This window comes from Echiichthys vipera (genome assembly GCF_963691815.1).
Source record: "Echiichthys vipera genome assembly, chromosome: 7".
In the NCBI taxonomy this organism is placed as follows: domain Eukaryota; kingdom Metazoa; phylum Chordata; class Actinopteri; order Perciformes; family Trachinidae; genus Echiichthys; species Echiichthys vipera.
Genome location: NC_139832.1, coordinates 14,325,027 through 14,350,191, shown reverse-complemented (window position 1 = coordinate 14,350,191; position 25,165 = coordinate 14,325,027). Strand labels below are relative to the sequence as shown.

The window sequence follows — 25,165 nt, the reverse complement described above, 5'->3', positions numbered from 1 at the left end:
AGGGTTGAAAAAAAGTGGGAAGTGAAACCAAGTAAACACTGACGACCTAGCAACAATAACCCAGACCATGATCTGCAGCCAAACTTTCACAATGTGTAATAATAATATGTAAATGGAGCTACAGGCTACAAGGCTACAAGCTAGTTTCTTGGGTTTGATGCTGTTGTTCCCTTAGATCATTTGTTTTCTTTCTGTATGCATTTGTTTGGCAAAATCTCCAGAGTGAGAGCCTCCAGGAACTCCTTCACAACCAACCACATTAGCCCATTAACTCATGCCTTTCCAAAACCCACAAGAGTCTCAGTGTCCCACCTGATGTTTAGACAGTTAAAGGGGACATATAATAAAAAGAACTCACTTTTCAGTGCTTGTGCAGATAACATAGACAGTGCACGCGACCAAACAGAGTTGCAGACTGGGCTTCTTGATGAGATGGGCTTAAAGAGTTGGGCCCTCAAACCTGAAACCTAAATGAACATGAAAATGAGAATAGTATGTCTATGTATGTATGGGAGTTAACCCTCAGTGATGATTTTAGGCTCTCACCGCCAAAATAAAAGCCCTTAGACATGTTCAATCCTTTGATGAGGAGCCCTTTCCAGACTTTGAATTCATCTTTCAGCAATCCCTCGGATGTTTGGTTTAGTGTTTTGTTCTGTTTTGTTTAAGCAGCGTGATGTTTAGTTTATCTTCCCAGTCGTTCACCTCATATGTTTGTTTCCTCTTCAGGAAAGGGTCTATCAGCAGCTTTGTCCGGCTCCTTGCAACTTGCTCTCTACCCTGTACTTCCACTCAGGGCAAATTTAGCCACAGGGCCCCCCTCTGTCACCCTTGAAGTGGTTACACAGTCCTGTACTGGTGTAATTATGTTATCCTCCTCAGTGGGGTGTGGCTGAGTACAGAAATACAGCCGCTTATTTTCTCGACCACTCTTTCTTCATATCGCCTCTCCTTCTTGACATGTGGGTCTTCCTGGGTGTGCACTGCTTTCCAAGGTTTCCACGACTAATGGTGAAACTCATCTTTAATAACAAGGCACCGAGGGCCACCCGTTTGACATGTTAGTTTTTCTTTTTCTTTTTTTTCTATAGTCAAAGAGAAAGGATGGGAAACAAAAATAGGTTCACAGGACTGTGTAATGGGACTCACATGTAAGAGATATAAAAACACACAAGCATAACATAAACTCACAACTATCAAGAAGAGTATGATTTAAAGCAGATAAGAAAGAGCAAAAAAACATCTGCAAGTCATTTTACATGAGTCAAAGTAACTGTAAAATATACTTAAAGTGTAATACATTAAAATTAAGCACCAACAACGTAGTTAGCAAGTCTTTTAAAAGGGTGTTTTGAAAGATTTACCTACTGTACCAGATCCTTTTACAGTTAAGTCCATTCAAGTCGGTTACCAAAGTCAATCCAACAGGAAGGAGCCCATTGGTGCTTTGTTTTAAAAAAAGAAATAAATAAAGCCGTTTAGATGCCTTCACCGCAACTTTACTGATTTCTCAGTTTATACATGATAAAAAAAACTGTCTCCATGGTTTATTTGAAGTATGGAAGTGCCGAAAAAGACCAGGAGAAGATTTTTCGCCAGAATTACACTTTAAAGTAAGCCTATTAAAAGTGGTCATGAGGAGAATTAACCATTTCAAGGATAATATATATATATAATATTATATGTGTGTGTGTTTGTGTGTGTGTGTGTGTTTGTATGTAAAGGCATCATCTATATTAAAGGTTCCATCTTGTAAAAAGTGGGATTTTCATGTTTGTTTAAATTATAAAGCAGGTCAAGGTGCTATTTACATACTCAATTCACAGAGAAATGCAAACAGCCTGTATTTAGAAACCGTGCCTTGAACCAGCCACCAGGACTTCTGTACGGTTGTGATGTCACAACTACACAGATGGAAAGTGCTGTTACAGTGCTGTTACAGTGTCGTTCACCGGCTGCAGTGAAGGTGCAGAGATGTTGGGAGCACAGATGCTGAGCAATCAGAGCAGACTGGGCTTTTTCGGGAGGGCGTCTTAAAGAGACAGGCGCTAAAACGAGGCGTTTCAGCCAGAGGGCGCATACAGGTATATTCAGACAGCCAATATGAGTAAAATAATGTGTTTTTTAAACATTAAAGCATGTAAACATGTTCTAATAGAAGCCCCAAATACAAGTATTTACCTAAAAATTAGCACAATGTGGGGCCTTTAAATGCCAATAAGGTCAGACTTGTTGTGAATGGTAATGGGCCTGCTCAGCTTCCATAATGGACGCTTTCAGGGTGTAATCTTTTCATGACCTAACGTGTAGCGGTGTTGATGTGTTTTTAACGGATGTCACGGTCGGTGCTGGCTGGTGTGTCCCACTAACTGCTTCCATCTAGTGGTGTGTTATGTTATTGTGCATCAGTGAGGAGGAGGCAGCAGCAGAAACATGCCATTGCATCGCACCTGACCAAACCAGAGCCTCTGTGTCTGTACTGAAACACACAGGAGACCTTTTTGTGTTTGTTACCTGCACTGTTCAACTGACTGAACTGAGAGAAGAAAAAAAAAAAAAAGGTGAAGGCGATAAAGAAAAATACTTGGACACACCAGCAACAGGTATAGTCGCTTTTACATTCCTTAGCTAGTAATACAACAACGCGTCTGTTCCTAGAGGAAATACGGAAGTCGCCCGCTGCCTGTTCAAGAGCATGTAATTTTATAGTTGTGAATATATCTCTGAGCTGACAGAGAGGATCTGGGACCATTCAATGGTGACTGAAGCCTTTTCTTTTTTTTAAATCCGGGAAGTCGCATCTGCATTCAGCACCTACTCATCATGCGCACCCACAGGAGACAGGTAGGTGATCGTATTCACGCATACTAATAATACATCGATACTGGAGCTGTCCTGAGGTCAGTGTTATGTTAAACATGTGGCCTGCTGTTTTGAACCAATCCTGCATTTGTCAGACTAAATAGCCCCAACAGACGCTCATTCAAAGGCTGTGTCAGGTCCACCATGTACACAAATCAAGACTGGTAATGTGTTACCCTGTATTGAATGGGATCTATGTGCTTCCACTGGTATCACACTGTTCAGATTGTATTTTTAAGGTCTGCCACACCTTCACTGTGTCGGCCTACATGTAGGAGCACTACCCTGTAAGTGAATAGCATTGTAGGCATGAAGGTGACAGAATATCCACATGCCATGCAGTTCAGTCTCCTCTGTCACCTCAGTGAGTCAGGATCACCACAGTGGGGTTGACTGACACACACCCACATCAAAGTTAAACAGGATTCCTATGTAGGTGATGACCATTGTCACTCACGCCTTTTATGTCATTATAATCCCTGAATCATTTATTCATGATGTGTGGAATTTGACATGATTGTGTGGATGAATATGTTGTGTTCTTTTTTTCTACATGTCTTTTATAGCCAAGTATTGAACTACTGGAATTAATGGGAGTGGTGAAAGAGAATGGTAATGACCAGACATCAGTCCCTCCTGTGGTAAGAATGTAATGTGTCCACTTTCATAATGTGCTAACTAGTCCTGGCCACCTTGGTTCACAGATAAATACTGATCTGTGTAATGTCTGAAAGTAGGTCTGGAAGATATGGCTGAAATCTTCTTTCCTGTCATAGGCCATTTCATATCTCAATAACGATATCTATCACAAGATATAGCATGTTCTCTGCTAATTCAATAAATAAATAGTATATATGAAATAACCACATGGCAAGGCCTATTTATTGTATTCGCCTGTGTGAATTTAATATGTAAAAAAATGAGTGTTTTGTAATTTTTCCAAGAACCTTTAGTGCAAAATATAAACTCAAAATATCTCACATCAGATTTTCTGAATAATGCGAGTTAGTATGCTAGTGTGTGCTAGTGTGCTTGTTATTATCAATTTAGATGACGTAATTGTGTATCACAATATCAATATGATTTCATCACAATGTGCTTCCACTGAAAAACAAAATACGATCACATCAAATGATCGTGCGGTCCTGTCTGGAGGTCTGACTCTACCGTGTGACTTTTGTCACACAGCACACACCTCTATCTTATGACTACATCCTGGTTGCCAAAACAATTGAAAACCAGGAGAGAGAGGCTTTCAAGAAGCAAACTGAATACATTGAAGAACTGAAAAAGAAGAACTTCAAAGTTACAGTAAGTCTTTACTAATAAACAAAAATGTGTCTGTACTGTTGGAGAGGTCACATAACTCTTTCATTCACCTCGTCTTTATTCCTCCCTGTTAGAAAATTATAGATGATGATCTCGTCTTCTATGGGATTCAAGCGCCTAAAGCCATATTTGAGAAGTACAGGTATCTGCTCAAAGTGTCTGATGCTTGTAACTGGAGCTCGGATCAGAACAATGTACCACTCAGCACCAGGTAAAACATGTTGCCATGGCAATTTTTCACAATCATGGATGCTGTTGCTATTTGAAGTAGACTGACATCGGCCTATCAAAGATCGGTGTTTGCATGTGTTTTTCAATGTGAAAACCTTTTTCCTTATTCAGCTATTTGTTTTGTTTTTATGTTCATTTCCAAAATTGGTTGACAATGTAACTTTAACAAAGTTATATGTTTAAGTAAGCAGCCTTCTGAGTACCTTTCACAGTCATATCGGTGCAAAATCGTTGGTCAATCCACACAGAAAAGTTCTATTTCCATTCCAGCTCAAAAATAAACTACACTGGCCGCCCTATCGGTAATCAGTGTTTTTTACCCCTCTTAAATCGGTATCGGTCCAAAACACATATTGATTGGGCTCTAATTTCAAGCATCTGTGATTGTTTATATGCTCCATAATCTTAATGCGATTATTTTTTTCCAAAATATGTGATATGGAGATTAAATCTTATTCTGGCCCGGTTCTTACTTAAAGGCAACATTTCAAAGGCTCAATAAAAGTGTGACTGAATGAACTAAGTTTTAATGGCAGGTTCAGCTTTATTAGTAATGCTTGTCCTCGTTTCAGGATAAGGATTGTCCACTTCATCTTGAATCACACCCCTATACGTTCAGGAGGTGAGAAAGACTAACTGTATTTACAATCTCCTCAGGTAACCAAACTCCTACTCTTTCTTGTTATTCTTCTAACCTGTTATTCTTCCCAGAGGGTTTGCGGGATCTTATGAAGATGAAGGTTTTTGAGGCGAAGTTCTGCTTGCATGAGGTAAACAAACATTATTAGCTTAGTTCTTGTACTTGCATGCATGATTTATCACTTTTACAGGTTGCAATATTGTCTTCATATCTGGCCTGAAAAGAGTGTTAAACCGCAGATTAAACAAATTGTATGAATAAAGGATGAAAACTGTAAAACTGAATCAACATTTTCACATGCTCATGCTGAAGGTAGTGACACCCTTATCTACTGATAAATCTCTTAAAGTATTTTGCTTCCTTTAAAGAGCATCTAAAATTAACTTGGCAGCAGCCTTCCAAAACAATACATTGCTGCCAAAAAATACTTGTTCACAGAGACGTTATAGGTGGGATATTAATGCAGTGAGTCATTCGGTGCTGGGAGTGTGTGGGTGATGTGTGTGTGAACATACACTGACACGTGTGCACGCATGTAAGCATGTGTGTTTACTTTATAACACTGTGGGAGGTGAAGACTTTGCCACAAAATTAAATGTCCAGGGAATTAAAATGTGAATACTTTTCTGAAGCATATTCAAAATACGATGGAGCATCAATTGTGAATGTTTTATAATTGTGTATAAGCCTGTTTTTACAGTGTAAGCTTCTGCTTTCAGTTAATGTTGTGTTTACCAGTAGGTCTTTTATAGGTTGGTGATTATCTTTTAAGTTTTTTGTGCTTCTCATTTCAGAAAAGGAAACAGAAAGAGCTGAAGGAGAGCTGGGCACGATGGACAGCCTGTCTCCAAGGGCAACCTATTACCGCCGTCAGGTTTGGATTGCAACACAACAGCCTATTATCCTGCTTTTTTTTTTTTTACAGTTGCAGTTATTGCAGCATTATTGTTTTCCATGTCAACCATGTTACCCCCCACGCATAGCACAGGCATTGTTTGGACTTATTGTTTAAAATAATCAACAGTACTTGATGCTGGTGCATATTAGAGCTTCACTTGTATATTGAGTCCAAACCGCAGAACACAATGCCAATGTGCATCATTTCTCCAATTTTTGGATTGGATATGTGTAAGCTACATGTCAGTATGTAGTCCCCACATTAGACCTATCAGCAAACCATAGCGATAAGATACACTGTCAAACCGACTCAAAATCAGTCAAGTCCTTGGTGTCCTCTTACGTTTAGTGTTTTAAATACCAGGGGGCTAAAAAAGAGAATTTATGCTGTAAAATGTACAGTTTATAAACTTTATAGATGAGCATACAGTGTTTATGTTTATTTGTTGCTTGATAAAAGGCAATTCTGTACAGATTATATACATTTCATAGACTGTGACAGTATAATTTTGGTAATGTTGGTTGAGAACCACATACTGTTCTTAAATGTCAGCCCTATACACTCAGAGGGTCCTAATTAATTAATTCCAATTATTATAAGTTTTTATGAATAATTATGAATTCATAGTTCAATGCATAATATTTTAATTTTGAAATCTAATATAGTTAATAGATTACGTTTAATCTAATTAACTGTATATTACTTAAAATAATCCACGTTTTGTTTAGCCTCTGTATGCACTATGCACTTCACACGTTGCTTGATAGAGACTTGAAATAGTCTCTATCTTGTAAGGGGTCCTTGTATGAAAGCTTCTTCCCTAAACAGCATGCCATGTAATGTTACATTATGTGTTGTGGCTTCTTAACAAAGTCTATAAGAATAAAGACCTTTTCAAAGTTGTAAACATAAACGTTCTACATGTGTCCAAGTTATATTCCTGTTGCAATGAATGTGAATGACATCAGCTGACAGGAAGTCAAGGACCAAGGCTGTTGCCTGCAATGCAATTACATTAAAAAGGTCTATAGCCACTGTGCTTTGTCAGGGTTGTAGAGATTCTGGTTACGTTGCATCAAAACATATTCATTTAAATCCAGACATGCAGCATACAAACCTAAGTGATAACCTCTATAAATCAATAACAGAAAGATCTCAAAGAGGTCAGAAGTCTGTACCGATCCCCTGTCTAACCATTGTGTTTGTGTTTGTGTGTGTGTGTGTGTGTGTGTGTGTGTGTGTGTGTGTGTGTGTGTTTGTGTGTGTGTGTGTGTGTGTGTGTGTGTGTGTGTGTGTGTGTGTGTGTGTGTGTGTGTGTGTGTGTGTGTGTGTGTGTTCTCATGTTAGGAACTACTTTGGGGAGAAGGTGGCCTTGTACTACCTGTGGTTGGGCTGGTACACATATCTGCTCATCCCGCCTGCACTCATCGGGGTCATTGTCTTCCTTTATGGTCTTGCCTTCTTCAGCAGCTCACCCCTCATGTAAGTTTTTCCCATAACGCCACAGTATCCGTGTCATAACATAACATTTAAACTGTAATAAATACAGTGTGTATTGTGTTGTAGAAAGGAGGTTTGTGAGGCTGACACAGTCATGTGCCCTCTTTGTGACAAGAAATGCAAAGTGTGGCATCTCTCTGACACCTGCACATACGCCAAGGTACATGAGTGCATTTACAGCAGAGAGCTGAATGGTGTGTTTGTCTGTTTGTGCTCACTGCTGCTCTCGTCCACCTACAGGTGAGCCTGCTGTTTGATAATAATGGCACAGTGCTCTTTGCAATGTTCATGGCAGTGTGGGGTGAGTTTTGTGTGTCTATATTACATAATTATTCTTATGTTAATAGAAATAGTCATCAATTTTCAGAAGATAGATGAGTGTGACTTATCACAATCATACTTACTACAGATGTGAATGCATTAAAACAGATGCATCAGTCACATTTTATTAAAAGAAATAATTGTTTTTTTTTATCTGCCTCACATTTATTATATCCAAGGATGTGCACAGCCAACAATCACTGAGAGAACCTACGCGTCCTGGCTTCTTGCATTTTAATCAGCCCAGGCCATCTGGCCGTGGGGGTGGTCAGGCAGCCAGCTATAAGAACATATAAATGCTTTTTCACTTTTTCACTGACTAATTTGGCTTTTTTGGTTTTAGTACCTTTGTGGATTTTTTGAAAATGTTTACGGTCTATTTTCAGATCTCTTTTCCCATCAAATTCATACTTGGAAAAAAAAAGGATTCAGGAAAAACGGCAGCGAATTATATATTTGAGTGGAGTTTATTGGCACAACTGTGGGAAGAGTACAGTTAACTGGTACATCCACTCGGCCTTCAAAAAGTGACTACATGCGTATATGAGAGGAAGTGTGTAAGTGAGGGGTGAGATAAAGAAACAGAAAGAATGCATCAAGAAAAGAAAAATGTTGCTATTTTGTGCCCGGCTGGATGGAAGTCCCCATACAATAAAAGTAATATACTAATATTGTCTTTCTGGGAAAAAAGGGCTGGTGTTCACATGGTGCAACTTACCGTAAAAGTGTCACTTTACAGTAAGACCACATAAGTCAGGATCAGTTCCTGAATTTTCTGCTGCTCTCTAGTTTTTGTGATGCCCTGTGTCAGGATACAATAATTAAAGCAAATGTGCGTGTATATGGCAACATTAAAACGCTATTCATCAGATGGTAAACCTTAAATGGAGGCATGTTGTTATTTTCATACATTCAGAGAAAGATGAATGCTAAGCTGCTACCAAATATCCCAAAAGTGCAAAGTTATTAATACCAAAATAAAAGCTGTCTCTGTTCAGTTATATTCCAGTTTGCTTTATGAACTCATTAAAATCCTTCATCTTCACAGCAACACTGTTTTTGGAGTTCTGGAAGAGACATCGGGCTTCTTATGTGTGTGAATGGAAAGTGTCTGACTGGTGTGAAGAGGAGGTATGATCAGTTCTATACATTACATCACATTTCAGTAATACCTGGTCAGTGCTCACTGTGTATTTTTCTATTGTGTAACTGTAGGAGGAACTGATCCTCGAAATTCTGAACGATGCCAGCTGTGATCCAAAAGAATATAAGCACTCCTATCTGCGCAGCACTCTGGTTTTGATCTGTGTCACAGCTATGGTGGGTGACTTATTATTTAAAAGTTCAAGTTTCGGCATTTACAGCAGTTGAGGTTATTTATGTAAATCATAGTTAATGTACAGTAGGCCCTCACAAGTACAGAGATTCGAATGAGGGTTTTTTGTGTTTCCGCAGATATTGGTGATCATTGGCCTAACACATGCCTTGGTGGTGTTCAGGGTGATCGCAGCGGTGATCTTGGCGGAGGGATCGTGGGAGTTCCTGAGCAACCACTCCAACAGCGGAGCGATGATGCTGGGGGCTGTCTTCCATTACCTCATCATCACTGTTATGACACGGGTATCACGTCTCTAAATGTGCATCTCTGTCTCCTTTTAGTGATAATATCTGTGACTCTGACTTTCTCTCTGTCTTTGCAGATCAACAGGATCGTTGCCATGAAGCTCTGTGAAATAGGTGTGATTACTGTATTAAATCATTTTTAATTGTTGTTTGGTAGAGAAAGATGCATTTACACTACTATCCTACCTATGTTTCCAGACATTAAGTCTAAAACATCTTCCTTTTATGATTTCCTTTTAGAGCGATAACAAGTATTGTCTGGAACACTGCAGCTGCTTTGCAACATATACAATATGAAGTGGCTTAAAGCTTCCCTTTATACTGTACAGTGGCTCAAATCTAATGTCCACTGACTTTTCTGCATGTTTTTAAGCCTGTGACGGCTCAAGGCTGTCTCACTGAGAAATTGGAAAGTGCTTGAGGGCTCTCTAGTAGACCTTTGGACCCCTTTCTGCACACCTTTCCACAATATTCTTGGGGAAAAAATTGTCCATGAGCAAACAACAGCTCTCAGGGTGGACATTGGAATTGGGCCACTATGTGCTCTGATTGAGGAAATGAGTTGCAGTTGTAAAGATGTGTGATAGGTGAGGTTGTATTCAGAGGAGAGAAACTCACTAGGGCCATTAAAGGGAAGGTGAAGTATAACAGGAGGTAGAAACTGTTTCAGAACAGAAAGAGAGAGATTCTGAGGGTGAAGAGGTAGGACAAAGAGAGTCTGCTGCCCCTGTCATGGAAAGCAAAGTCAGAACCTCAGGGCCGTGAGACAAATCTGGATGAAAAACAAGATGGGGTGAAACGTCTGTTGTTTGTTATTTTAATGTGAAAGACCGGAGGGTTTTGGCTCATCAGACCTCTTAAAAACAACCCAAGTCAAACCATGTGAGAAGGGAACTTCACACTATGTAGCAGGAGCGTATCTATGTCACCCGGGTCCCATAAACATAAAGGGCGCCTTTCAAACAGTTTTATGTTCTCGGCAATGCTTTTTTTCTAGGTCAAATAGTCAATGTAAGGTTCCCTGGGTTGTAATCACCCACAGCATATAACCTGTGTTAGTTTCCTTGATTGTTGACAGAATTTGAACTGTGTGGATAGCCCTTACCTCTCTCTTACAAAGTTAGTTTATATAAACACCGCTCCGTTGAGACTCCATTGAGAATATTGTGTATTCAACCTTCCAGGCTTTTTACTGTTACTTGCCTTCTTTACTGTTTGCTGTGATACTTATTGTGCAAATTAATTATATGTCATAGTCGTTGTATCTGGTTATTAGTGGCTTGATTTCAGCCCCTCGTGTTATAATTACAGTTTCTAAAAGCTGCCTGTAGACATGGAAGATAAAAGAACTATCTTACATCATTTTATTCAGATGAATAAAATGATGTAAGATAGTTCTTTAGAGGTTTTAATATAATAGATGTCAAGTTGAAATTGTATTCTCAAGTGTGTAAGATTGTGCCATCCATTGACAAAAATGTGACCTGCAAAGGCACTGACATGAAGTCTGTCTTTACCAGAGGAAACAAGATCTTTTGCTGCCACGGAGAAGAGCTTCACCGTCAAAATGTTCACCTTCCAGTTCTTCACCTATTTCTCCTCCCTGTTCTACGTGGCCTTTTTTCTCGGCAGGTAAGAACTTGTTGACTGGCCGATAATTCAAAATATTCACATTTTGCCGCTTGTAGTGTTGTTTGTGCTGTGTTTTTATATATATATTTATATATATATTTATATATATATATACAGTATAACGAAAAATGCAAATATTAAATCAGTTTCCAAACCCACACAACACATTGTCATAAAGGACCTTAATTTTTAATGTATGTGACGTCTTTTTTGTAAAACACGCGACAGGATTAACGGTCATCCTGGTGGTTACGTCCGGATTTCAGGGAAATGGAGACTAGAGGAAGTGAGTGACATAAACATGTATCCCATTAAGAAAGAATAAATGTCCAGATACAATATTTTTGAATATTGTATCTGATTGCATGTTTCTCTCCACTGTGCAGTGTCATCCCAGTGGATGTCTCACAGATCTGTTCATCCAAATGGCGATTATAATGGTCCTCAAGCAAACCATCAGCAATGTCTTTGAGTTCACTGGCCCGTGAGTAGAAATCAGATTTGTGATTACCTGTGTGTGTGTGTGTGTGTGTGTGTGTGTGTGTGTGTGTGTGTGTGTGTGTGTGTGTGTGTGTGTGTGTGTGTGTGTGTGTGTGTGCGTGCGAGCGTGCGTGTGCGTGTGCGTGTATGTCATCATGGTAAAATGTGGTCCTGGAGACACCTAATGTAGCAGAAACTACCACAGAGGCAGTTTTGAGTATTTTGTCAGTTGTTCATATTTCTGTCCGTCTATGGTCTGTACAGATGTTGTCACCGTGATAGAGTCACAACTGTGCAACATACAGTCACAAAACTTGGTTTGTTGTTGAAATCAAAGTGAAGGGAGATTTGGGGTTTTATCCCAGCAAGGGGGACAGGAGTAGGGGGGGTAGAAAGTTTATACCCCTGGCTGGATTTGGTGTGATCCCGCTATAAGATGGTCTCTAGTTTTATTCTGTATAAAACTGTATAATCAACTCTCTTGTTTGCATCAGCTGGTTCTGCAGGTGGTTGAAGAGACGAAGAACCCAGAAGCTACAGAGGAAATGTGCCCACTGCTACCTGAAAGATGAATCAGAGGCCAAATACGGAGCTGAACTGTGTGAAAACTGCAAGCTTCGAGACTGGCTCAGCAACTACCGTCTCAATGATGTCGACTCCTTCAGCCTGTTCCATGAGTTCCTGGAGATGGGTTTGTACTCCAACAGCCAAAACAGTAGACACGGGACAAATACTGGACCAGCTCTGACAAATTATTTATTTATTTTTTGCTCTCTCCGTAGTGATCCAGTTCAGCTTTACCACAATATTTGTTGCAGCGTTTCCTCTTGCTCCTCTGCTAGCCCTCATTAATAATATCATTGAGATACGCTTGGATGCGATTAAAATGGTCACTCTGGAGCGCAGACTTGTTCCCAAGAAAACCAACGATATTGGTGAGCAAAACCTTTCAACTAAGAATATATTTGTTATCTCTCAGTTGGCATCATGGCAGTACACCTGTTTATACTGGTTTATACTCACAAGAACTATCCTTCCTTCAGGTGTGTGGATAGACATTTTGGAGGCCATTGGTGTCTTAGCTGTCATTGCAAACGGGCTGGTCATCGGCGTATCTTCAGACTTTGTTCCTCGATTGGTGTACCGTTACCGCTATGGACCATGTGCCAACAGCACGGCAACAAATATTGAGTGAGAAGTATTTTAGAAAATGTGCATGTCGTGTCACGTCATGTGCAACACTCACTTTAAATACATTTCTCCTGTTTTTCTTTTAAGCTGCATGGCCGGATACATCAACAACACTCTCTCCGTCGCACAAATGGATGACCAGAACATAGGCAAGGAGTTTTTACCCAGTCAGATGATCACTGCCAGTGGCTTGAATGTCTCTGACTGCAGGTTTGTTCTTCAATCTTATTTTTCTTCTACAGATGAAGAGTTATCATCTAGGTCAGGAGAAACCAAAGTCAAATCATATAATTTAAGTTGTTGAAAGCACTGATCCACCACCTACGTTAATAACTGCTCAGTGTTTGCGGTACACTCAGATGTCTTATTGCACTTACTGTTGCTGTAAGAACTGACTGTCTAACCTCATATACCAGACTATACTCCTCTGTTTCTCTTCACAGGTACAAAGACTACAGGAGCAATGAGGATTATGCTCTTACCCCACAGTTCTGGCTAATTTTAGCTGTGCGCTTTGCATTTGTCATCCTGTTTGAGGTTAGCCTTAACCACAACCAAACAAAAAAACTCTAACCACTTCTTCTTCTTACACTGATTTCTTTGAGCTGTTGTTTGTAGTGTAGCACCCAACACAACACCACAATGTCCTCCGAGCTCACCGTTTGTCTGTTTTGATGTTTTATGACATTGCTATTGGCTATAACAAAATCCAGGATATGTGTTTATGTTTAATAAAAACCACATTGTCACAGATAGAAAAGGCGGTTACATTCCTAACATTTTCCTCTCTGCTTGCAGCACGTTGTCGTCATATGCAAGTTCATTGCAGCGTGGTTTGTGCCGAGCGCTCCCATGCAGGTCAAGAATGATAGACTCTTTGATAAACTGAATAGACTAAAAGAGGAACTCAGGTGAGTCTCAATATGTGGTTACACTCTTATGGCAGCTGGAGGAAGTTCGATCGTTGTCAAACTCTTGTGCAGAAACATATCGTACGTCGGTGAATAGTGTAAAAACCTAATCGATATCACCATGAACCTTACCCAGTTGATTACTTACATTAAGACGGTTATTTTTTGTATTACAAGTTTTCTGAAATGTTATGTTTAAATATGCAAATTAGGCATTCTCTAATTAAATATGTATACTGTCAACAGCTAAAAAAATACATTTTCGCTATGTCTATAGGAATAAAATATTATGTAAATCCAGTTAGAAATGAAATATGAACATATAGATAGAAATTAAAAAAGGGTTGTTATTATGTAATAGCTATTGCCATAAAACTTCATATAAAAGTTTTCTGAAATCTTATGTGTAAATATGCAAATGAGCCATTGTCTAATGCAAACTTTGGGTGAATTTAGGAGAAACCGTTTAGTACAATAAACACGTAAATGAGTATTTTGGATGTTTCTTTCTACTCGTCTGAAGGACGACATCTTAAATAGCCCCAAATCTCAAAAAGTGTTTTCCTGCAATGCCTCGCCTTATATTTTACAACATAAGTTAATACAAGGGTACCCAAAGTTTATCTATCATGCCCTAACTACAGATTCACACACCTGATACACTGGAGATGATTATGACCTCTTTAGAAATATAACAAATATTCCATCCAAATGTTACTTTAATTTAACTGAACTTTAATTTCCTAAATGTTTTTTTATTTAGAAAATCTAGATTTTATTTGTTTACTGTATATTGATAAATATTAAATGATGTGAGGGATAATGTAGAGCAAGCCTGACTTTTCCCATCACAAAAATGAAATCAACAATTCAAATTTGATTGGTATTTATCTTTTTTTACACTGTATATACATGTATATGTTTGTTTTGATTCGTGCCATCAAAGCACTTTGTAAACTGCTGTTTTTAAAGGTGCTAGACAAATAAAGTCATTATTATTATTATTATCATTATTATAATAACTGTGTCAGAAATAAAAGACTGGAGAACGTCGTAATTGACCAAAAAGAATTGAGATTTCAACAAAGTCGTGTATAAATGATATGCTCTGCAGTGTTGCAACCACTTTATTTGCGTAGATGCTGTAACTAACCAAGCCTGCTTTATTTCTCTTACAGTTCATTTGAAGCGTGACTGCATTCAGACCGTTAAAGGTTGAACATTTTTCCATGAGGACACGAGCCCAGCCCATTGTTGCCTTGTGCATGAAAGTGTCCAGACTATCACAGTGTTGAGTCAACTTCAAAGTCCTTAATCATCCCTCTGAAGAGTTCAGGAGGAGGCTTCCCGCTCTCTTTATTTGTCTGCAGTCAAATGTTAAGTGCCGGCTCTCTGGATTCTCATCTTTGAAACAGACTTTGAAGACAGACTAGCTTTTCATGGACAAAAGCACTGTACAGTAACTGATTTTACTGACCACAACATTGCTCCTATTCTATTGAAAGAATGCACTAATAGCTTACTGTTGGATCTCTATATCTGTGAGACGTGTGTGAGTGTTTTTATTGAAAGCCTAAAGATAATTTATACTGCTACTGCACATACAGTACCGATTGTGTGTTACGATGTTGCCTTATATTGTAAAAAAGCGCTGTGATGATTGTCATTACTGCAGACAGAAGCTCACGGTGTCTTTTGTAATTCAGACACAAGAATGTTTTGCATTATAATATTTTATATTATTGAATAAAAGAGGAAGACTTCCTCATATACTGTAGTCTTCTCTGTAACATCTTAACGCTTGTCTGTTAAAAGATGTGTCATAAGTGACATTTTGAATTTTCCAAATGACACATTTAAGGGTAAAAACATCAATATTTCAGTAGTTATATTTTCATGTCCTCCATCTACATTGTTTATGGCAATTTGGGGGATTTAATGACCTGAGGAGGATTTTACCTTCTGTAACTATGTAGTTCTGGTGTCTCTTTCGGGCTGATTCTAGTATTACTTAGTTTCTATATCTTTACATTAAAAACATTTATGCACAAAGTATCACAACAAAATGTATCAACTGCAAATATTCCTGACTTTGAAACAGCAGTTAGACCATCGTAAATAAAATGTAAAGAAAATACTATTCCACTCTCTAATGAGGCACTGTTATCAGGGTCATACATTTATTAATAATAAATTAAAAAATGACCAATGCTTCATAGAAGTTATCACATTAATAGGGACTCCTTTAGGCTGTGAATAATATTACACAGTTTCTGGAAAGGGCTGCTACTGTTAGCAGGGCTGTTACTCCATTTATTATCAACCTTTTAACACTTACAGCGGCAGACTCCATGATTAAAAACCATGTATTACTTACTAACATTTACACCTCATGTTGATTGGTTTATTATAAAGTCTGTTTATTAGAAAATGAACTACTCGTGAACATAGTGGATTCACATCTTTTATCTATAACTGAATATACTAAATGAAAGACTACATCCCAGACAATAGGATTTTTTTAACAACCTGGTGATCTACAAATGATTTATTTTCCATCATTAAAGCCCCTAGGAACAACTTAAAAATCTTGTATACAATTTAAGTTTATTGAAATGCACATTTTAATGTAAAAGTACATTTACTCACGTACTGTACTTGAGATCAATTTTGAGGTTACTTGTACTTTACTTCAGTAATTCCATTTAAAAAAAAAGAAATATTGTATTGTTACTCCAGCACATTTATTTGGCAACTTTAGCTACTAGTTTATTAATACAAGTTATTATTAACAAATGAAATTATATATTGTTATAGATGAAGCTACGCAGCAGAATATAAAGTAAATGCAATTAGCCCCACCTTCATCAGATGCAACATAAAAGTGATATTTACATTAATCTGTAAATAATTATAATCTAATAATCTAATATTCTGAAATGGGCCATTCTGCATAATGGGTACTTTTTTGTACTTAAAGTACATTTTAATGGTGATACTTTAGTAACATTTTGAATGCAGGACTTTTACTTGTAAAACTTGAGTATTGAGTGTGGTATTAGTACTTTTACTCAAGTTAAGTCAAGTACTGCCACTAGATAGAAAGATGTATTCTACACAACAGTTAGTTTCGACCAAGTAATGTGATTGTATCACTCGGCTGTAGGTGTTATAACCATAGACAGTGATTATTTTACAGGGATAACAGCCGGTAATTACATTGTAATCATCACTCTATCTCTCTGGGTTGATAATCTCTCCAGCCGTGATGATATTCGCTACAACAGCACTCCCTCATGTGTGAAATTGCTCATTTAGGGAATTTTCCAACATCATCATCTCCAAAGTTTCACAGGTTTCTCAACTAAGGTGAAATTCAGGAAAAACGACACGTGACGCGGAACAGCCAATAGAGGAGCTTCAGGTGTCTCCAGGTGCAGTTGAGCAACCGGAACACACTCACGTCTCCGTGGTCACCTCCGCTCCTCCGCACAGTGTAACCAAAGTGTAATAAAGCAGTGTTATCAGGTGATGTAGATTCACAAAACACTCCTCATCGCTTTATCTCTCACCTGAGGAAGGAGGAAGAGGAAGACAGCGGCTCATGGCTCTGATTTTAGCCGCTTTCCTGTTGCTGCTCACCGGGAACTGGGACAAGGATTGCCTCGCTGACGGTAAGGCTGTTAGGCTACGAAATTAAACTTTATTCACCCGAATTTACTCTTTTATCATATGTTTGCATTCACATTGGACTCCAGTTTTAAATTCACCGAGTTATTATTAATGGACCGGTATATTTGCCCATTAAAAACTCCACTGTGTACGGGATGCTGGATAGGTAAACACCAGGTTAAGTCACATGTGTACAGGTCACAGTATCTGTCACAGTCACATGCTGTTGCCTGGCAACATGAGGACCGGGCCCGGACTTCGGACCCGGGTTTGTGTGATTTTGTTTGAGAAAACTTGTTTATTTATTCATTTTAAAAAGAAGAAGAAAGCAAAAGGGAAGCAAGAGAAGAACCAGAGAGGGCAGTTTGTGGTGAGACACGAAGAGCGCATGTGCGGAATATCTTGAAGAACAGGTTAAAGGTAGTCAACAAGGCATTTCTCAGTAAAGAGGTTATCTGAAGTGTATTTTAAATCTGTCAGGCCCGAGGGATAAGTCATTCTTTGGATTTGACATGTCCTCAAACAGAAAAGGAGATCAGTGTTTTTATTTTCTTTCTTTCATCTAAATCAGCAAAACACCCTTTCGCTCAGAGTCCACCAGGGTAAAAGAGCAAACAAGTTCACCTTCATGCAGGTGACCAGATTTCTGAGACATTTTTTGGTTTAGAGGCGGAAAAACCTCCACAACATGACCAAAATTAAGTCAGTTATATATTCAACATTCATCTGATATTCAGAATAAGAAACTCTTATGCATTTAAACCATTTTATTGAATTATGTCAAACCACTTTTGCAACATAAAGACGGATATTCCTCATGTAATACAAGGCTTGTTTTTGAATAATATATATTTTATGATTTTTTTGCACAACTTAAATCTATTATGCTTCCTTATCTTTTGACCTGGAGATGTCAAACCGCTTTGGCCTGTGAGTACTAGGATGCACAACTATACGTGTGTGGTCAACATTTATGTTTTTTCCTATATTCCATTTTCGGATCTGTCAGTCACAGTGAAAACCAGGTACATTTCCGGGGACAGCAGTGGAAACCTGGGACATCTGGTCACCCTTCTTCATGCACCATTAGACGCTCACTCTTTGCCAAAAGCTAAAGCTGAACACAGTCCTCTGAGTGAATGCAAACATCCACAGACGGCAGACAAAAGGAAGCAAAAGAAGCTTGTAGATATTTGGTTTAAAGCGAGCTAAAGACCCACTCGTTTACTGCTACATACGAGTCCTGAGTTGTGTTGTTTTAATGTTTTTATTGTCATTTTACTGTGAATGTTTTTTCCCGAACTGTTCTTTATTTTTATTGAACAGTTTTTATTTCATCCTTATATTCTTATGTTAGTTAGTTAGGTTTATTATTTTTCACAGCACAGGCTCTTCTGCAGACAGGCATTTGTGGCACATGAAAAACACAGCACATACATATTTCAGAAAAACACAGACGTACAGTTGGGGAGACATACATTGTTGCATAAATTTATCTGTGAGGTTTTGTTTTGTTGATTGTTTTGAGGGGTGTTTGGGGTGGCAGTATTGGTTATCTGAGTGAGTCTTCTTGTTGTATAGCCCTTTGATGGAAAGTACATGTTGTTGTTGTTGTTGTTTATATTATTACATTGATGCATGTATTTGATCACACAACATAACTGCATTTTCATAATCATGTCCATAGTGTAAACTGCTTCTGTCTCTTATTTGTAGCTCAGACTTGTGTGAATGAGACCAGGTTTAAGGAACAGGTGCTCGATGTGGGGCAGCAGGGGCCTCCATATCGGCTGCACTGCCCTCTGGACCCCCAGAGCTCCCTCCAGTCCAAGGTGACCTGGCAGAAGGACTGTCAGGAGCTCCTCGCCCAGGATGGGAAGGCCTACCTGGAGTTTGCCAGCCTCAGCTTGCAAGATCAGGGGAATTACACCTGTACGCAACAGGGCAGCAACAGCACGGCCTCGTTCACTGTGCGTCTCATAGTTAAAGGTAGGTATTATATCCAAGTGTGAGTGTAATGAAGTCATCTCAAACCTGATACTGTAATAACATGGTACTCGCAGTAAATGTAGAGTTTGTTGAGAGTGGGTTGAAGGAGCAAGTCGAACGACTACACCTGCAAGAAGGCATTTAGTTTCAGCGTGCCCTCCAGCTGCAGTCTCAGGCATCTGAGGGCCTCTATTGTCTCAAGCTCCTGAGGTGAACACAGATAACACTGGTATGTCTTTCCACAGAGTCTCAGTGCTCCAAAGACCCAGAGTTTAAACTGAACGGAGCCCAAAACACACTCTTTAGGGAGGTGGGATTCACTGAGACACTGAACTGCACTGTTCTCCTCTTCTGGGATCCAAAAGAAGAGGACTGTGACACGATGCTGCAGTGGAGAAAAGATGACCGACCCCTCACCAATCACACACTTTACACACAGAATACCTCCTCATGGTGATTTCAAGCTTTTTATTTAATACCAGTATAAAAATACCTGCATTAAAAGTATTTTAGAATGGAAGTAAGATCAAGGTCTCTGTTTTTCTTATCAGGTCTCCTGTTGCCGGCCAGCTGATTGTAAACAGCCTGCTGGTGATCAGCCTCAGAGAGGAGGATGATTTTGGGCTCTACAGCTGCACCGTGAGGAACATCTCCTCCTTCTTCAGCCTGCATTATTTAAGTAAGACAACTAAACATACCTACACTGTCCGGTGCAAAAGAGAGAATGTAAGACACCTTGCATATATACCTTATTGCCCAGCGTCTTTTTTTATGTTTCTAAAAAGATTACCCATCCAAAGATGAAAGAGACACAAGTGTGATAGCGTAGACTGGAGAAAACAGAGAGGCAACACCACACTGAATAAAGAGGAGCAGCAAATGAAAGTGTATTGTAGATATGATCGCTGGAAAACAAAAACTTTTTTCACATCTTTGAAGCAGGAGGAAGTCAGCCAGCTACACACACACACACACACACACACACACACACACACACACACACACACACACGCACACACACACACACACACACACACACACACACACACACACACTCTGTATTATTTTACAGTGTCTGGGCAGGCTGTCTGGCCCACCATGTTATACTGTAAATTTAATCTGACTAATGTTACTTATCCCTGAATTAACTGCATTGAATGGGGTTTCAGTACTTTTTTTACTTGAAAGGTCCCAGTTGTACAGATACTCATCTGACAGATGGTTTGTGATGATCAATTTTAATCAAATTATTGGTTAATTCTTTTTTTTTTCCTCAGATATAACTAAGTGCTATGGAGGCCCCAACCACGCAGCTGCTGTTATTGCAGCCATCGTCCTCCTCCTCATCCTGGCTGTTGCTGCTGTTGTGTACTCCAGGTGTCACCTGAACATCAAACTCTGGTACAAGAAATCCTACGGAGACTATGAACTCAATGGTGAGGCCTCTGAAGTGATATACGTTTGCTATAATAATGTATAAGACTGTTAACACCACTGCTATGTTTGTGTCTCCTTGTCTTCAGATGGCAAATTATATGATGCCTATATCTCCTATGTGAACAATGATAATGACAGGAAGTTTGTCAACTTTATTCTGAAACCTCACCTGGAGAATAAAAATGGATACAAGGTGCACCTCAATGAAAACGATATCCTACCTGGCTCAGGTAAGACTTCTGTCTGATCATTTTGATCGGGATTCAAGGGAAATATGGAATACATTTTTTAATGCAGTTTTTGTTGGTTTTAATCTTCACAATCTCAGATTCTGCTGCACAGTCATTACCTGTTGTTATTCTGGAGCCTGTTTCACCCAATTAGAAACATGCAAGCTGCAGTTTGCACCATGAGATCTTTTTCTGTTAATATGTTAATTATGTTAATATGTTAATTTTGACATGTTTCACTAATGGAAACACAGCCACATTTTAGCTTTTCCTGGGTAAAAATCTTAATGTAGCGCTGCCCATTTTTTAGCCTGGAAACCAGACGAATGGTGAATGGTAAATGGACTTGTACTTATTTAGCGCCTTTCTTGTCTTCTGACTACTCAAGGCGCTCTCATGCTACTTCTCACATTCACCCATTCACACAGATGGCAGTGGACACCTACATACCATCTAATCGAACCATTCACACCACATGTACACACCCATGCGCAGCACAGGGAGCAATTCGGGGTTCGTGTCTTGCCCAAGGAACATTCGACATGTGGAACGGGGGAGCTAGGGATCGAACCGCCGATCTCTCGAAAGGACAACCCCTCTACCACTCATCCACAGCCGCCCACTGCCAAACTCATATTGTGTTTTAGTCTGATGAGACCAGGCTGCCCATTTTTAACAATGCACAACAATATTTTGTGTCTGCAGAACCTTCCGCAGAGCTGATAATGAACATGAGTCGCTCTCGGCGTCTGATCGTGTTGCTCTCTTATGCTTACCTCGAGCAAGACTGGTGCACCAATAACTGCAGGTCAGAAACATTTATTGTACTGAAGAAACCACACTGTTCAGTTGACTGTGGCGTCATTACAATGTACCACTTGAGGTCAGTGTTGCTGCCATATACTGCAGCGACTCCAGTACGTCTTGTAATGACACACTGTGGCTGTGCGTGTTTTCAGACAGGGCTTTCTACACTTGTTGGAGTTGTGTCAGCGGCCCATCATCATCATGTTGGAGGGTCAGTCCAAACGCATGAGGCCGGAGATCAAGCAGCTGCTCAGTGAGCACCAGCACTGCCTCACCATACTGACCTGGAGGCACAACTCTGTGGTGAGATCCACAATAAACAAACAAAAACACCGTTAAGTTTCTCTTAGAAAACTTGCATGGAAAGAATATACTATTATGTAAATAACATACATATGTTTAAACTTTGGGTCTGGACTGGCAAAGCCGCATTTCACATTAACATTAGAGTGAAATCATCATGTCAATAGTCTTACACAATATTTTTTACCTCTAAAAGCATGTTTAAAGTTTTTTTTTAATAAAATGTAGTCCATTTAACTGACCACATGTTACACAATTATAGATATTTGTGGTATGCTTCTTTGTGAGTTAAACGGTGAATTTTCTCATTTTATTAAGAACTTTAGGACATTATAAACATGTGTAATTTTATATCATTTTGATATACGGCATATTGTCACATCATTCAGCCTGACATAGACCTCTGCAGTTGAGAGTTCAGTTCAGTTTGTCTCTTAAAAGCGTGATTTAATGTGTGGTGTTCGATTTCCACAGACTCCTTCCTCGGTCTTCTGGAAGGAGCTGACCTTAGCGATGCCTCGCAGAGTTGTCTTCCGCAGCGAGGCTGCAGGGGACCCTCAGACTATGCTGCAAGATGACAAGGACCCCATGCTGACCCTCGAGTCCGACTACCTGGACTGCCGCTCAGACACTGACCCTGCTGGAGATCTGGGTAAGAACAACCTTCACTGGACTAGAAAAGTCCTCAAGTAATGTTTGGTTCACTCTGTTTTCACCTGCAAATAAAAGAAACGCTTATTAAATGAGTGCAAGGTTTATATTTAAAAATGAAATCCAGGCAAATACGTATGTTTAACAACCATCTGGTACTGACTCTGTTCCAGAGATGTAAATGTTCATCAGCAGTTTGTACTTTTTTTTGCATGAGAATTTAAATATAAAAAGGTATGGCCTATATCCAAGTCTCTACCCGATAGACTCTATTCTCTTTTTCAACACACTGTGCACTAACCTCAATCATAGGATATATCACATGACCCTCATGATGAGCCTGCACATTCTTTCTGTACCAGTCTTTTATGACAGCATTTGCATCGAAGAGAGCTGGATCAATAGATCAATCTAGTCATTTAACTCTCTGCAAGAAAGCAAAAAAATATTTCACAAAATGTCCAACTACTCATTTAAGTTCAGCTTTGTATGGACAGCATTGTCACTGTATTGTAACATTTTATTTTACCCTAAAACTTAATTTGATTTCTTCCCTCTGGGGCATAAAGCTTGAATGACCGAAACCAGAATTTAATTTGGAATTCAGTTGACATTAGTCATTGACATAAAAATCATGATACAGCCAAAACGGTACAACACTTCAGGAGGGAAGTTGCATTAATTTGGGATACATGTTTCAACTTTTCTGTTCCTGCTGCAGGGCTTCGCCTCCCTGTGTACAAGGCCCTGGCCTTTAAAGCTCCAGTTCTCCCTGCTGCTCCCATCACTGCAGCCGACCCCAAACCCTCTGACATCGACGTGTCCGACCTGGGATCACGCAACTATGGAACCCGCTCAGACTTCTACTGCCTGGTCACTAAGGAGGACATATGATTCACACTCCCCTCACTTCTGCTGATCTCTAAAGGTCAACACCTTCAAGGAGAGCCTCATTAGCTTTGCTTTACAGTCGTTACGGTAAATATGTTCTTATTTTTTGTACAGTGTGTGTTAAAAATCAAACTTTTTTCTGTTTGCATTTACCAAAGACTGATTTTTGATGTTTTTGTATTTTTTACTGTTGTTTAAAATATTTCGAGAAATTTTGTGAAGGAATTATGTGAAATATTTGTGTCAATCAGGGAAAGAAGTAACTTTTGATTGTTGTTTCACTGCCAACATCGCTCATGAAGTCCCCAGCAGAGGGCAGGGTAAAGTCAGATAAGATTAAGGAATTCTGCTTTTTAAGCTGTTTGTCATAACCTGACAGCCGACAGTACAGAGAGGTTCAGGAAAGACAGAAAATAAATGATAAATGACAGATTTGAACCCAGAACACTGTTGTTTGATTGCACAACAGTAAACTGAAGAAGGACAACGTTCACGACTAAAGAATTCATAGTTTCTGACATTTCTGTACAGGTGGGGGCTTTGTGTGTGATGTAAACAGACTTCTAACAACACTGCAGTCCCGCTAATAAAGCAGTTTGATAAAATACTTGGCTCTACTGATCTTTGTCCTTTTGGAGTAATCATTACCCACAGTGAAATAAGAGCCTAAATAAGGGCGCTGCATGTAAGATCTGTCATTGTTCCTGTCTGAGCAGGAGCAAATATGTAAACAAGGAGTGGCCCGACATTTCACCATGTTAGTGTCACTCTTACAGTCACAGCAAACGCTGCAGCAGAAACACATGCGTGAGAAATGCTTAAAAAATTACATTTCACTTCCAAATCTGTCTCTTTTATTAGCTGAAAAATATCCAGATGATACATCTGCCTCTATGCAACACAAAAGAAAAAATATCAAAGGGGTCAGAAGCCACACAGAAACACAGTCACCATTTATGCCACCGAGCAGTGATAATTATACCTCAAAGATTCAATCAGACTTTTGAACTAAACTCTTTGCATGAATTCTTAGAAGTTACACAAATATAATTGTAATATTTTACTTGCCAATCTAAAAAAGTTTAAATGGGGTCTGAATGTGAAGTGTTGATTCTGTAATGAGACCTAATACAAAACAAATACTGAATTTGTTCTGAAATCAAAGTTAGGAATGTATCCTATGAAAGGAAAAAACAGACACAATGCTCTGTGAGTTCAGTTTAACAAAGTGAGTGCTAATGTCAAAAAGACTGATTTAGCAAGTTTAAAAAGCACATGTACAAACATCAACTTTGGAGGCATACTCATTATCTGAATCTAAATTATTAACATCCAAATTTATATCAATCTCCTTTGGCTTACATTCAATTATAACTACATTATAATTAAGACAATTGACTCATTAATAAACACATTCATCTACCATACCAAAAAAGCAACAAATACAAAGTACAAAGCTGCTGCCAAATATAAAACATTTGATTTATGTGTAAAAGAAGCAATATTTACAAAAATGCAATGTCAGCGACACACTTCTGCGTCTGCGTTCATGCTTTGATTGAGGTGC

General features: G+C 39.1%; 3 protein-coding genes across 5 annotated transcripts in view; 2 read left to right on the top strand and 1 right to left on the bottom strand.

Annotated features, from left to right (window-relative positions):
• The first annotated feature begins 2,597 nt into the window (after nucleotides 1–2,597).
• On the top strand, nucleotides 2,598–15,321 carry LOC310948901 (anoctamin-9). The gene is made up of 24 exons (XM_083916188.1): nucleotides 2,598–2,844; nucleotides 3,429–3,503; nucleotides 4,051–4,173; nucleotides 4,266–4,402; nucleotides 4,995–5,044; nucleotides 5,134–5,192; nucleotides 5,857–5,936; nucleotides 7,308–7,442; nucleotides 7,527–7,620; nucleotides 7,701–7,761; nucleotides 8,830–8,912; nucleotides 8,997–9,101; nucleotides 9,237–9,401; nucleotides 9,482–9,518; nucleotides 10,925–11,036; nucleotides 11,265–11,322; nucleotides 11,423–11,520; nucleotides 12,011–12,207; nucleotides 12,299–12,451; nucleotides 12,560–12,707; nucleotides 12,795–12,917; nucleotides 13,151–13,244; nucleotides 13,506–13,618; nucleotides 14,797–15,321. The coding sequence occupies exons 1-24, from the start codon at nucleotides 2,824–2,826 to the stop codon at nucleotides 14,810–14,812; spliced, it is 2,337 nt and encodes a 778-aa protein (XP_083772314.1). The 5' UTR covers nucleotides 2,598–2,823; the 3' UTR covers nucleotides 14,813–15,321.
• Nucleotides 15,322–17,072: 1,751 nt separating this feature from the next.
• Nucleotides 17,073–24,280, top strand: sigirr (single immunoglobulin and toll-interleukin 1 receptor (TIR) domain). The gene is made up of 10 exons (XM_083917076.1): nucleotides 17,073–17,292; nucleotides 19,007–19,279; nucleotides 19,525–19,732; nucleotides 19,831–19,958; nucleotides 20,557–20,715; nucleotides 20,803–20,946; nucleotides 21,652–21,754; nucleotides 21,906–22,056; nucleotides 22,531–22,708; nucleotides 23,429–24,280. The coding sequence occupies exons 1-10, from the start codon at nucleotides 17,223–17,225 to the stop codon at nucleotides 23,599–23,601; spliced, it is 1,587 nt and encodes a 528-aa protein (XP_083773202.1). The 5' UTR covers nucleotides 17,073–17,222; the 3' UTR covers nucleotides 23,602–24,280.
• Nucleotides 24,281–24,429: 149 nt separating this feature from the next.
• pkp3a (plakophilin 3a) overlaps nucleotides 24,430–25,165 on the bottom strand; it is a 19,243-nt gene continuing 18,507 nt past the window's right edge. For all 3 annotated transcript variants that reach the window (XM_083916579.1, XM_083916580.1, XM_083916578.1), the window contains one exon: nucleotides 24,430–25,165. This exon is cut by the window's right edge and continues 505 nt beyond it. The gene's annotated coding sequence lies outside the window, so the exon portion shown is untranslated.